This window comes from Equus caballus, chromosome 1, assembly GCF_041296265.1.
Source record: "Equus caballus isolate H_3958 breed thoroughbred chromosome 1, TB-T2T, whole genome shotgun sequence".
NCBI lineage: Eukaryota > Metazoa > Chordata > Mammalia > Perissodactyla > Equidae > Equus > Equus caballus.
In genome coordinates this window covers 44248017-44260920 of record NC_091684.1, presented here as the reverse complement: position 1 = coordinate 44260920, position 12904 = coordinate 44248017, and the positions used below count along the sequence as shown (strand labels likewise).

Here is a 12904-nt window from a genome sequence, read left to right as displayed (position 1 = left end):
TGCGCAGATTCCCCCGGCTTGTAGGTGACAGATCCAGGATCTGAATAAAATCTTCCACCACCGAATCTACTACTCTTCCTGCCAGGGCACTGAGGCCCAAAGACTCCCAGGCCCAACAAGTTCTCACATCAGGATATAAGGAAAAGAAGACTGAACTCAGGAGGCCTCACTTGGCTCCCCGCTGCTTGTATGAGCTCGGGCAATGCATTGAGCACCCTTTTAGCTCGGTGTCTACCACCGAAAATGAAATGGTCAGGACGTTCCCCGGGACCACTACAGAAACTTCCAACTGTTTCCACTCTTGCCACCCACAATTCCTTTTCCAGGTAGCAGCCAGATTAATATTTTTTAAATAATACCATTTTGCTCCCCTACTCATACCCTCCAGTGCTTTGACTTTGTACACCGAATTGACCAGTGAAAATCATTTACTGTAATTTACAAGACCCTACATGATCTAGTCCATGTTGTCTCTTCAATTTTCTTGTATCAGTCCCTGTTCAGTCACTCTACTATAGCCACACTGGCCTTTTTCACATTCCTCAAAGAAGCCAAGTTCACTTCGTTCATGGCTTCTCTTCTTGCAGTTCCCTCTGCCTGGAATGTTCTCCTCAGCTCTCATGGCCAGCCCATTCCCATTGTTAAGGTCTCAGCTTGAAAGTCATCTCCACAGAAGGGCCTTCCCTGTTCCCACTCCCTAAAGGAGAGCTACCTGTGGCCTTCAACACCACCTTGATCCATGATCCCGCTTTATCTTCATAGCACTTATCATTACCAAAAATCATCTTGTTAATTTTTTTTGCATTTTATTTATTTTCTTTCTGTCCACTCTCCACTTGTTAATTACAACATATGCTCCATGAAAGCAGAAACTGTGTCTGTCTTATTCACCACTCCATTTCTATCCCACATTGTGCTCCTAGTGCCTAATACAGGGTCTGGCACATGATAGGAGCTCAGAATTCTTTATTAAATGACATATAAGTCACCTGTAAAAAAGCCATATAAATAAAAAGCATCACCATTATAAATTCAGATTTCCAATGTGTGACCATTTGCTTTAAACTGGGGCCAAAGTTTACTGTCTCACCGTCTAAAAAAAAAGTATTATCAAGCAAATTAAAAGGAAGAAGGAGAAATTTTAGAGAAAACTCTTTTTAAGTATTTGAGCAGCCACTGAGGTCAAATACACCATCTGTGGGAAACCAAAGAGTCTTGACCTTGAAGTACGACCGGTAAGACCTCTGATGGGTCTCAGTGCTTAGTTAATAGATTACAATTTCATATTTACTTCAAGGTCATGAAACAATATTCAATTTTTCTTCCCATTCCTCTAATTCAGACAATTAATTTAGAGCATCTATTGGTGTACGGAAATTCCCTACTACAACTCCTCATCTTGCCCACCTCTTCCTTTGCTTTCTCTTCCCAAAACGCTTCAGGATTCTGAATAATTTACTCTCTTGCCTTAGGCAAGAGATAAGGAGACTTAGTCCCAGAAAGGAAAGGTCTCCCTTCCCTCTGCAGGTGAAACAGAACCCATTCATAGTGATGTACTGAGCTACCCAAGACGACTTCAACTCAAGGAAGTTTTTCCCTTCTTTTAAAGATTTTATTTTTTTCCTTTTTCTCCCCAAAGCCCCCCAGGACATAGCTGTATATTCTTCATTGTGGGTCCTTCTAGTTGTGGCATGTGGGACACCACCTCAGCATTGTTTGATGAGCAATGCCATGTCCGGGCCCAGGATTCGAACCAACAAAACACTGGGCCGCCTGCAGCGGAGTGCGCAAACTTAACCACTCAGCCACGGGGCCAGCCCCTCCCTTCTTTTAACTCCACATAGACTGGCAGTCAGGGCAGCCAACTCATTTTCAATGATTTTCTATGTTCACTGACACTTATTTTATAATCACAACTAAGTTGTAAGCACCTTTGAACAAGAGCTGTATCTTATATTTCATTCTTATTCCCCAAAGCATAGGAGTTAGTAGATGTCCAATAAATACCTCTAATCACTTCCCATCAATTAATATAAATTAAGCATATCTTATTATATTTATCTTCTTTGCTATTTCCACATCTCTCACAACTGCATCATTAGGCCCAGAAAAAGAAGACCAAGTACTACCACATAAACTACTAAAATAAAGAAAAGTTTCTTTAAAAAAAAAACTGCTTTATGCGCAGTTTGTAAAACTGAACATGAGTTGATGTTAATGTGCTGACATACATTTTAATGTTTTTATTTTCAAGTTCATTTAACAAGTGTTGATCGCACTTTGTTTTTCAGAAGAAACATTTATTTTCTTCATGCTTGTGTTAATTTATTATTTTAATATTGATATTCACTTAATACCTTTCCATAAGGAGTTTCTGGACTTCATTTCCACTAAATAGCTCAGAGAGCAACCTTGTCAGAAAGGAAGGGATGTTAAGAATAAAGCAACAGGACGAAAGGAGAGAACTGTTCACTGACGGCACTTAGGAAATAGAATATTTTAAATTATGACTCTTTTAAAAATTAATTCCTTGGGGTTCTCATTAATCCAATCATAGAAACTGAAGGGATGAAAACAAGAGATCACTTCAACCATCCTCCCACTTCTCAGTGTTAGTCACTAACAAATGCAATTGATTCCTTTTCATCTCCACCCGCCAACTTCCCTGAGGAATTTCTCCACGTGAGGAATTCTCTCTCACCCTGCAAACATTCCCTCCCTCACCTAACTTGGCCATATGTAGGAAAACTCTGGCAGAGGTCATTCCTATTAGCCTGACAAAATGCTTTCGACCTCAGATGCTTCACTACCCTAGCACTGCCCGTGAGGTAGGAAATAGCAAGAAGTAAAAATGATCCTTTAACAGTAGAAGGCAGGAACCCTTAGTCATGCTTCACTGTGCTCACAGCTGCTTCTATTTCTACCACCAGACTGACCTTTGAAATTGACAATGACTACAGACAGAAAGCTTAAAAACTGGCTTGAGGAAACTAACCAACTATTATTTAAATATAGCTTTGGCTTTCTTTTAAACAGTAAAACATTTAAATTAACTTGGGGGCCGGCCCAGTGGCATAGTGGTTAAGTGTGTACACTCTGCTTTGGTGTCCCAGGGTTTGTGGGTTCGGATCCCTGGTGTGGACCTACACACCACTCATTAAGCCACACTGTGGGGGCATCCCATATACAAAGTGGAGGAAGACTGGCACCGATGTTAGCTGGGGGACCATCTTCCTCAAGCAAAAAGAGGGAGATTGGCAACAGATGTTATCTCAGGGCCAATCTTCCTTACCCAAAAAAAAAGAAGAAAATAAAAAGAAAGCAATAACACTAAAACCTTAATATACTATTGTCTATCTGCTTTATAATGTTTGAAAAATAAAATATTAAAAAGTAAAATTAACTTGGTTTCAAAATATACTCATCAATTATATTTCTCTTTGTATATTTATAGAAAAAGCAATCTTTCAACTAGCCAACCTATCCAACTATATTCAAAGAACTGTTACCTATTATCTATTTATTACCAAGTAAATAAAATATCCCTTTGATAATTATACATAAGGTTGCCCATCTGAGAAGCAACTCAATTGTAAATCATACCTTCATTTCTCATACCTGTCCTTGTGACTCTTGATTTGGGGTCTCACATTTAAATTTTGTTTTATTAAAATACTATCCCATACCAGTCTGTAAAATTGCTGCCATTTGGTCACTATTTTTGTTTAGTGACTGCTTTTTTCAGATGTTCCCCAGATGTCATAAGCAACCAATTCAGATCTCATCTTTCTAGCCATGTAAAAGTGGAGCCCCTATTTAACTTGAGATCTCTAGAATTCAGAACCAGCAAAGATGAAAAGAGTGGACTTTCAGAACACCTTCATGGTGAATCGTAACTAAAACCTACTGAACTACTCATGAATACCGAGGTCTTCAATCCCACCTTGTAGAGAGGCACGAAAGAATTTGTGTCTGAACAGGTACAAACATCCATAAATATTTGTCTCTAGGAACTGAAATTAGGATACTCTATTCCATTCAATAAGCACTTCGCTTTCATTTTGAGCAGATATTTGTGACCACTACTTCTTTCAAACAATGCATTCTACTTTATTTAGAACATGAAGAGCCTACCTCATTTATTACCAGTGAATCAGGATTTCCTTTTCTGGGTTCAGGCTTTGTGATTGGTAAACCATCTGGTATCAAGTTGTTCATTACAGTCACATAAAGAATTGATTCAGGGGCCAGCCCAGTGGTGCAGCGGTTAAGTGCGCACGTTCCACTTCGGCGGCCTGGGGTTTGCTGGTTCGGATCCCAGGTGTGGACATGGCACCGCTTGGCATGCCATGCTGTGGTAGGTGTCCCACACAGAAAGTAGAGGAAGGTGGGCATGGATGTGAGCTCAGGGCCCACCTTCCTCAGCAAAAAGAGGAGGATTGGCAGCAGATATTAGCTCAGGGCTGATCTTCCTCAAAAAAAAAATAAAAAAAAAAAGAACTGATTCAGAAGCTGCCAGTGAAGAAGGCAGGTTGAGTAGACCCCCAATTCCCTGGTTCCAAACATTAAGAAATATTATTTGAAATTTGAAAAATAAACCTTCAAAACCCATGTCAAACTCAAAGGCTAGAAAGAGAACTCTTTGGCAGAAAATGGGAACTGAAGACCACGGCAGTGATGATGAGCTGAAATTGCAGAGGTCTTTGGAGGTACCTGAACCTAAGATAAACATGAGGGACTAGAGTTTTGGCACTCGATCTTCAACTGGCTTTGTGGTCACATTTGATGGAAAGCTAGAACTGTGCTCCCTGCAAGACCTAGAAGCCAGAGATAGAGGATTTCCCCATCTAGAACAGAAACTTAAACAAAAAACCGCTGCCCACTTTCTCCAAGGCTTACCTTGGAAGTAGACTCTCCTTCTGAGCTACAGGTGAAGAAAGAGTGATTGTTAACTACATGGAACCCCATTTGTAAGTGTGAGACCCACACTATTAGTATTTACATTGTATGAAAACCTGAGGAAAAGCTTGTGTAAAAACTATCCTGTCAACACTGAAATCACTGTTCACAGAGACTGTGAAAGAAGACAGCTCTCGCTGAAGATGAGTTCACACATTCAAAACACAGAGCACTAGAGGAAGCCACAGAATGACAGCTGACAGGCTAATGCGAGCTAGGAGAGACTTCCCACCCAAAGGAATAGCGATAATACTTAATATGTTGAATGTGTCCAAAGAGAGAGGAAGGAACCCATCCAAAAGATAGGCAGGAAAATAGCATGAAAATAGAACAAGCAAACTTTAAAAAAAAGAGAGAGATTTTTCTAGAAATGGAAAACTGTTAATAAATTAAGAAAGTAATAATATGGTCAAATGGTAAGCTAGATAATTCAAAAGACAGAATTGATGCTTTGAAAGACAGATCTGAATAAATTACCCTGAATGCAGCACAGAGAAATGGAGAAACATACAGAGACAGGGGAACTTTTAAGATTAAAGGATAAAAACAAATAACTATATAAAGAGCAATGGAAGAAAGATGTTGCAACATCAAGGGACAATAAACTCAACCTTTAGATATGAACAATCCAAGGTGAAGCAATGTGCAGGCTGGTCCCTGAGGGCCCCATTTCAAGCTGAACTTGAAATTAGCTGTATTGAAATTAGAACTCTACAATTAGCTGTATTATTCAGACTCCAAGAGGCCCTCCCCACATAGTTACCTGCCTCCTCTTGTCCATACTACTAGCTCTCACCTTGCTCTCTCTGCTTGATACTTTAAATTCCAAATCCATAAGTTTGGGTAAAAAATGCACAGGCATGAGGCTGGCCTGGGGGCATACTGGTTAAGTTCCCTTGCTCTGCTTCTGCAGGCCAGGGTTCACAGGTTCAGATCCCAGGCACTGACCTAGCACGGCTCGTCATGCCAGGCGGTGGCAGCATCCCACATAAAATAGAGAAAGACTGGCACATATGTGAGTTCAGTGATAATCTTCCTTAAGCAAAAAGAGGAAGATTGGCAACAGATGTTAGCTCAGGGCCAATCTTCTTCACACACACACACAAAAAAAGTGCCCAGGCACAAATTAGCTTCTCCATAAATTTGCTTAGAAGGACAGACTTCCCATGGCTGTCTTAAACAAGTCCTGGAAAACTGAACTTCAGGGCTGAATTAAATGGACCCTTGTTTGACCTGTTGTTACAATTCTCATAATCCTATGATCTCATTTAAATTTGGGGAGCAGTTATCCAGCATAAAGAAAGTTTTAATGTTTTACTTGTATTTTGAATCAACTTCCAAATTTCCAAGTATCTGAATTATCTATTTTACTCTAGTTGGTGAGACTCAAAATTTCTGTGCCTGAGACCCCTGTCTTTGAAGAGCACACAAAACATGGGATCAGATGTCCACAGGAGCAAGGACCTGGGCCACATATTTGAAGGGCAAATGGAAGGAAGCCACGGGGCAGCACCTGGCATTTGTCACGTGGCTTACCAGGAAGAAGCAAGAGGTCTACCGAGGAGTTGCTGAGAGGACAGGAAAATCTGCATTAGAACAGAGGACTGCTTTTGGATACACTGAAGCAGCTAGACTAGTAACAGGAAGACAGGGACAACAATTTCCATCACCTCCGGACAAGCTACTCTGATCTAAACAAGATTCAGTAAACATCCCGCAGACGACTACCAGATTTCCCCTTTCTTGGCAATGGCAGACATGATAAACACATCAAAACATTATTCCTTCAATCCTAGCACAAGTGATCTATGGAAGATGAGGAGAGGAGGAGAAGTTAAGTGCATTGAACTGTTGTTTATGATGATGGGCTACACGATGGGAGAACACGAGTTCACCACAGTGCCCTAGAAAGTCATGGCCAATCTTCAACATAAGCATGTGAGATGAAACTTATTACCCAAAATCTAGGCTCTGACCTGATAAAGTAGAAACATAACAAGCACACTCAGCCCCAGACGGGCTACCACCACAAAAATCAAATAAAAGACAAGTTAGGGTCCAGTGGAAAGGTAGATTTATAAAGCATAGTTATCCCTACGAGTCTACTGTACTTTCAAGATTTTAAAGCCCCCTCGCATACATTTTCTCACTTGAACTTCTCAGCTACTCTGAGAGGTAGGCCCAGGAGGTATTATTATCCAATTTGCATAGGAGTAAATCGAAGATTAGAGAGATTCAATAATAGAGAAAATGTATTGGACTTAATAAAAGGCTGGGAAGAAAGGTCACCATCAAGAGTGATGCGATTTTCTCTGAGATGTGCTTGACATGCAAAAAAGAAGGGAGGAGATTGTAACCTAATACTTATTATTCTCCCAATTCATTTGCGTCTCTAACCAAATGTTACCTCAGCAGAAACACCTCAGCTAAAATGACACCCACCATGTCCTTCTGTGTCCTTACTATCCTTCTTTCTCTTCACTGTCCTTTACTGTAACTTTCTGATGCACACATTGATTAACCGTTTATCTTCTGTCTTCCTCACTAGAACATAGTCTGCATGAGAGCAGTGATGTTGTCTATGTTTAGCTATATCCCAACATCTAGGGGTTGCAATATAAGGTTAATAAATATTTGAGAATGTATGAAATAATGATAGATGAATGAATGGAAGGTCTCTTATATGTTAGATACTTTACACATTGTCTTACTTATTGGAACTAAATCTCTGAAATACCAAGAGATGACGCCAGGCTTAAGACGTCAGTAAAGAATTACGGAGACAATTCTGTGTATATTTACACAGAAATGATTTGTATATATTTATTGGGGATTGGCTGATGAAGGCGGCACAGTTGACCATATTTTTCGTGTTGTTCAAGGTGAGCTCCATCGTAGGAAACTGTTCTGAAAAAGAAGCCAAAACCACTCCACTATTTGACCACTAATTGAATGTTTCTAAGAGGAAGGTAATGCGGGCTGAATTTTATTTTAATCTATCATGAAACTAACTCTGCCTATAAAAAGTAGAAATTCGAATTAGGGGTAACCCCTGAACTTTTATATCCGTATACCAAGAGACGATCTGTTAGAAATGCACCAAGGTAGAATGAAACAGGCACGGATGTGGAAACAAAGAGAAGAGAATCCAAACTCCTATCCCCACTTAATCCTGGCTGTGTGACCTTATGTTTCTGAGCCCCGTTCTTCCTCTGGGAAATGGCGACGTGAAGGCCTACTCACGGGTACGCTGTATGTGAGCAAGTTGTAATTACTAAAAATTGATTATACCAATGAAACTGCCGCTTATTCATTTGGAATCGAAGAATAGTAAATGAATTGATTTGATTTATGGCAGAAAGTTAAGTGAATTTCATTCAAAAGGGAGAAGGAAAATAATTTGGCAGACTTTAGATCACAAAAAACAAAAACCTTCTGTGAAATTTAACATCTTTTCTTTCATTAAAAACAGCCAAATACCTGCACATTGTCATCAAAAACAGGATCGCTTTCAGGTCGATTCAGAGCCTCTCTCTCCTGATATCTGAGTCCCGCGCGGCCTCTCCGAGCGCCTCCAAATCGAGGATTCTCCTTCCGAGTGTTTCCGAAGAACACAGAAAGCGTCTGTACCTGGACTTCAGAAACACTCCATTTTGAGGAAGCTCCCTTGAAAGATATCAAGGCAGACATTAAATTAACATCAATAAGAAGAGGGGTTAGGAAGATGGTTTCTACAAAGTGAGCGGCTCTTTTCATACGTTGTTGAGAGAGAGTCCCCCTGGAGGTCCAAGATAGAACCACAACCAATGTCCCCTAAGACTCAAGAAAATAGGATAGAGACGAGGCCAAAAATGGACCCGGACTGAATTGGGGGGAAAGGTGGGGATCCCCGGGGCAGGGCTGGCGTCTTGGGCTTTGTGGGTGAGACCTGAGCAATCACACAGGGTCCTACGCTTATGAAGACCAGGTTGTTTAATGTTCTGCTGTCACAGACCTGAAATTCTTAAATTTTTAACAAGGGGCTCACAATTTCATTTTTCCCGGGGTCCTGCAAATCATGTAGCCAGCATTACCCAGAGGCAACTCAAGGAGCCCTCGAGCCTCCGCAAGACACACGGACAGAACGCGGAAGAACCGAAACCGCCGGCTGCAGCGACTGTGTCCGACCGGATTTCCCGGGACTCAACCAGGAGCTCTGGCGTCTCTGTCCTAAACGTGCGTTAAGTCACGGCCATGCCACCTGAAGGTCCCTCAGAAGTTCAGAGGAGCCAGCTGTGCCAGGTGCAGGCCCGGGGAGGAGTCTCTGCGGCCGGTTCCTCCTCCAACCCGGCTCCCTGCAGCGTCCCAGGTCCTGCCCTCGGCTTATCTTTGACCTCGCAGCCTCAGTGGACCTTCCCCTCCCACCCCCCAGCCCCGATGTGCGCAAGCTCAGTTCCTCGTCAGCCCCAAGGCCAAAGAGCCAGTCCCTAACCCCGCCACCGTCACCGCCATCCCCACCTGCTCTCCTCCGACCACCTTCTGACACCCCCCGCCACCCACCCCGTTCCTGCATTCGCAGAAGCTCGGCCTCTGAAGAAGGCGTTTCGTAATAGTGACCAACTAGGTTGAATGTTTTTGGACTCTGTTCCCAAATGGCAACATCTCTAGTCAGGCATCCCTCGGCTGCGCACGCAAGTCCCTCCAAGGAGTCCGGGCCCCTGGGAGCTCGAAGGCGCCCCCAGCGCCACCTCGCCGCACCCCAGCCCGACCCCCCCAACCTCCCGGGCATGAAGCCTGGTTATTCCACATTCTCAAACATTTCCAACAGTTTCACTGAGAGAATCCAGCACCTTCAGAATCTTTCCATTTTATTTCTCTTAAGCTACAATTTGTTCCCTTAGAAAAGAGGGAGCGATAAGAATAGGAAAGAAAGAAAAAAGAGCAGGAAATTCTGTGCATTTTCCTCCAGGCTGCCTGGAGGAAGGCGCTCAGCTTGAAATGACTGCGCTCTCCACGCCCACGGCAGAAGTTTGCGCGGTCCCACGGTGCCATCCAGGGGCCCGCTGGTGAAATGACAGCCTCCTAATCCCTTTTCTACTGACATTTGTGATCTGCAAAAATGCACACGGGGGCACGGGACACATTTGTACACTCTCTTCTCAAATCAGCTACTCTCAACATCCATGACTAAGAGAAATGGGAAATCGAGGGTTTAGCATAGAAGAATGAAATGCTATAACTTGGCGTATTAAAAGTTTCCTTCTGGGTACTGTGGAATGTAGCCTTAGAGGTGGAGGGTGGAATCCGCTGGAAGAACAGGTAAAAAACTAGTGCGACAGTTTAAATAGAGATGGTGGTGAGCAGCCTATGGTGGGATTGGCTAGAAATGCCCGGACGTGGGAGAATTTTGAAGGATTTGCTGAAGAACTGGACGTAAGGCGTGGAAGAAAGACAGCGTCAGGGGTGACTCCAAAGTTTTTTACCTGAACAACTAGAACAACCGAGTTGCCATCTATTAAGTTAGGCAAGACCGGGGGAAACTCAATCTAAGGGCATCCCATAGCTCCATACAAATAAAATCGCAAATCGGGAAAATCCCATGTGAGATAAGAGGAAAGCAGCCGACCACCCCCTATTCCCCGACTGAAGATGTCCCCCTTTTTGTCAGACCTGACCCGCAGAGGAGAGGCCTTAATGTTAAAACAAGTTCAAAGTTTGTACTCTGATATGGAAATGGAGATGTTAATTATAACTCAGTACTTTGTCTTACCAAATCATAGCCAGGAAAGACACGGGGTGGGAGAAGAAATATCCCAACACGGAGAATATAAAAGGGGGAGTGGGAGATAAAAAGTTACTTGATACTTGTCTCTTATGAGCCAGGTTTTTTCAAGGTTAATTGTGTGAAAACTCAAGGATCATTAGCTGTTTTTTATTATCTATGTATTCCTCCTTGTGTTTTATAATGCCGTATGTAGTGGAGGTTCTCATGTGTTTATTTGTTCATCCAAGCATTAAATGAGCAACTGCTATGAGCTTGTTGATGTGCCCAGAAGTTTGGGGGACAGAGATGAATAAGACATGACCTCTGTCCTCAAGGACACATAAACCTAAAGGACAGTATCAGCAGTAGCTGAAAAAACTGGAATGTACTCTTTGCCACTAAAACTCAGTAAAGACTGTCTGGGGAAGCTGGGAAGGGACTCAGCAAAAGTGATATTTGAGCTGTTCAAGAAATATGTTATCTTTAATGAGTATTTCTTTTGTTACTTAACGAAAATATTTAAATTTAGAAAAGGCAGCAATGCCGGATTTGCAGGCCAGAGAAATTCCCTTGAACAAGGAGGAGTTGCTCTCTTTTAATGTTGGAGAGTGTGGATGTCCCCCAGACGGAAGCCAAATACTGAAGGGCAGTTGTTTGCCCCCAAAAAAGTGCTCCTCACCCCCAAGAGGCTGGCTCCTGCGTAGAAGTTCAGATATTCCTTGCTCATCTCTCTTCACTTCTCAGTTCACTGGTGCTTGAAATTCCAGAGTAAGCAGTTCAGATTTTCATCTTTAAGGTTTAGCTTCAGTTAAAATACAGATGACTCTGAACAGAGAGTATACTGTGTTGGGGAAATAAAATTTAAAACAAAATCTCCTCTCAACCCAGAAAACCTCTCCACAAAGGTAAAAGAGAAAGAAAAAAATTTTATCTTTGAGTAAGTGTTAAACCAGAAGGTGAGGCACATTGCAGGTGGTGCGTGAAGAGATTGCAAAGACAGAAAGAAATTTCCCCCTTCTGGATAGCCAGGCAGATAAAAGCCATGACATACATGTGCTCAAGATAACCAATGACTAGTCCTCAAGGAAGAGGACTTGACAGCATCATTTGTCACACATAGTTCATCCTAAATTCACCTGGTAATTGCCATGGCCATCTGTGTTTGCTAATTGAATTTGTCCGAGGGAAAAATAAATTTCTCATATCTTTATGAAAAGAGGTAGTTTTGCAACTTGGAGGGAGGTGCCCACAGAAGGGAGGCTCCTACCCTCCCCTGAGAGGCAGGGTGTGGTATATTCCTTAACTGATTACAGTTGAAAAGAGATGGTTCTCAGGTCCTTGAGAAAGATATTCCTGGAAAGAGGCATATTTAGCCTTTAAAAAGATTTAAATATATTTCAAAGAGATGAAGAAAGAGCTTACAATTATGAAGTTTCTACAGTAAATGGTCTAGGAAAAAGGAGGGGAGAGAAGTCTCTTCTTTAAATTTATTTTTCCTTTGGTGAAGAAGATTGGCCCTGAGCTAACATCTTTGCCAATCTTCCCCCTTTTTTTGCTTGAGGAAGATTCTCACTGAGCTAACATCTGTGCCAATCTTCCTCTATTTTATGTGGATGCCACCATGGCATGGCTTGATGAGCCGTGTGTAGGTCTGAATCCATGAATCCCAGGCCGTCAAAGCAGAGTGCACGAACTTAGCCAATAGGCCATCAGGCCGGCCCCACCCTTCCTTTACTTTCAACAGGGAGAATTAAGCCTTTTATTTATAATTTGTATTTGCCCTTACAACTCCTAGTCAATTACATTTTAGCGTGATGGAATTTTACCAGTAGTTATGCGAGGGCAAGTACTCACAGAGAAAAGGAAGGGACTGCCTGAGTACCAAGGGCTTCCCTGAGTACAAAAGGGCTTTGCTGATGCTGGGTAGCAATCAGAGAGAAGAGATGGGGCAACAGCTGAACACAACTTCTCATATTCCGTCATTTTAACCTGTAATTTATTTCTGAAACTCATTTAAACTCCTTCCAACTCTAACCATCTATCTTTCCTCCAGTTCTTGAATACCCAAGCTTCCTCCTCAGAAACAAATAAGAAGTTACACTAACAGATCTAAGAAGCTCCTCTGACTCAGTTTGCCCAGTGACATCAGTCTTTAAGTCGTGAAAGACAAAAAGACCCTGAGTCACTGCAAACCAAAATAAG

General features: G+C 42.2%; 1 protein-coding gene across 1 annotated transcript in view; it reads right to left on the bottom strand.

Moving 5' to 3' along the window:
* LOC138918059 (uncharacterized) overlaps nucleotides 1–12685 on the bottom strand; it is a 242715-nt gene extending 230030 nt beyond the window's left edge. The window contains exons 1-3 of the mRNA XM_070237964.1: nucleotides 12557–12685; nucleotides 9457–9528; nucleotides 8440–8625 (exon numbers count right to left, since the gene is read on the bottom strand). Coding sequence (XP_070094065.1) covers nucleotides 8440–8625; nucleotides 9457–9528; nucleotides 12557–12685 — 387 coding nt within the window. The remainder of the gene's footprint in view (nucleotides 1–8439; nucleotides 8626–9456; nucleotides 9529–12556) is intronic.
* Between the last annotated feature and the right edge of the window lie 219 nt (nucleotides 12686–12904).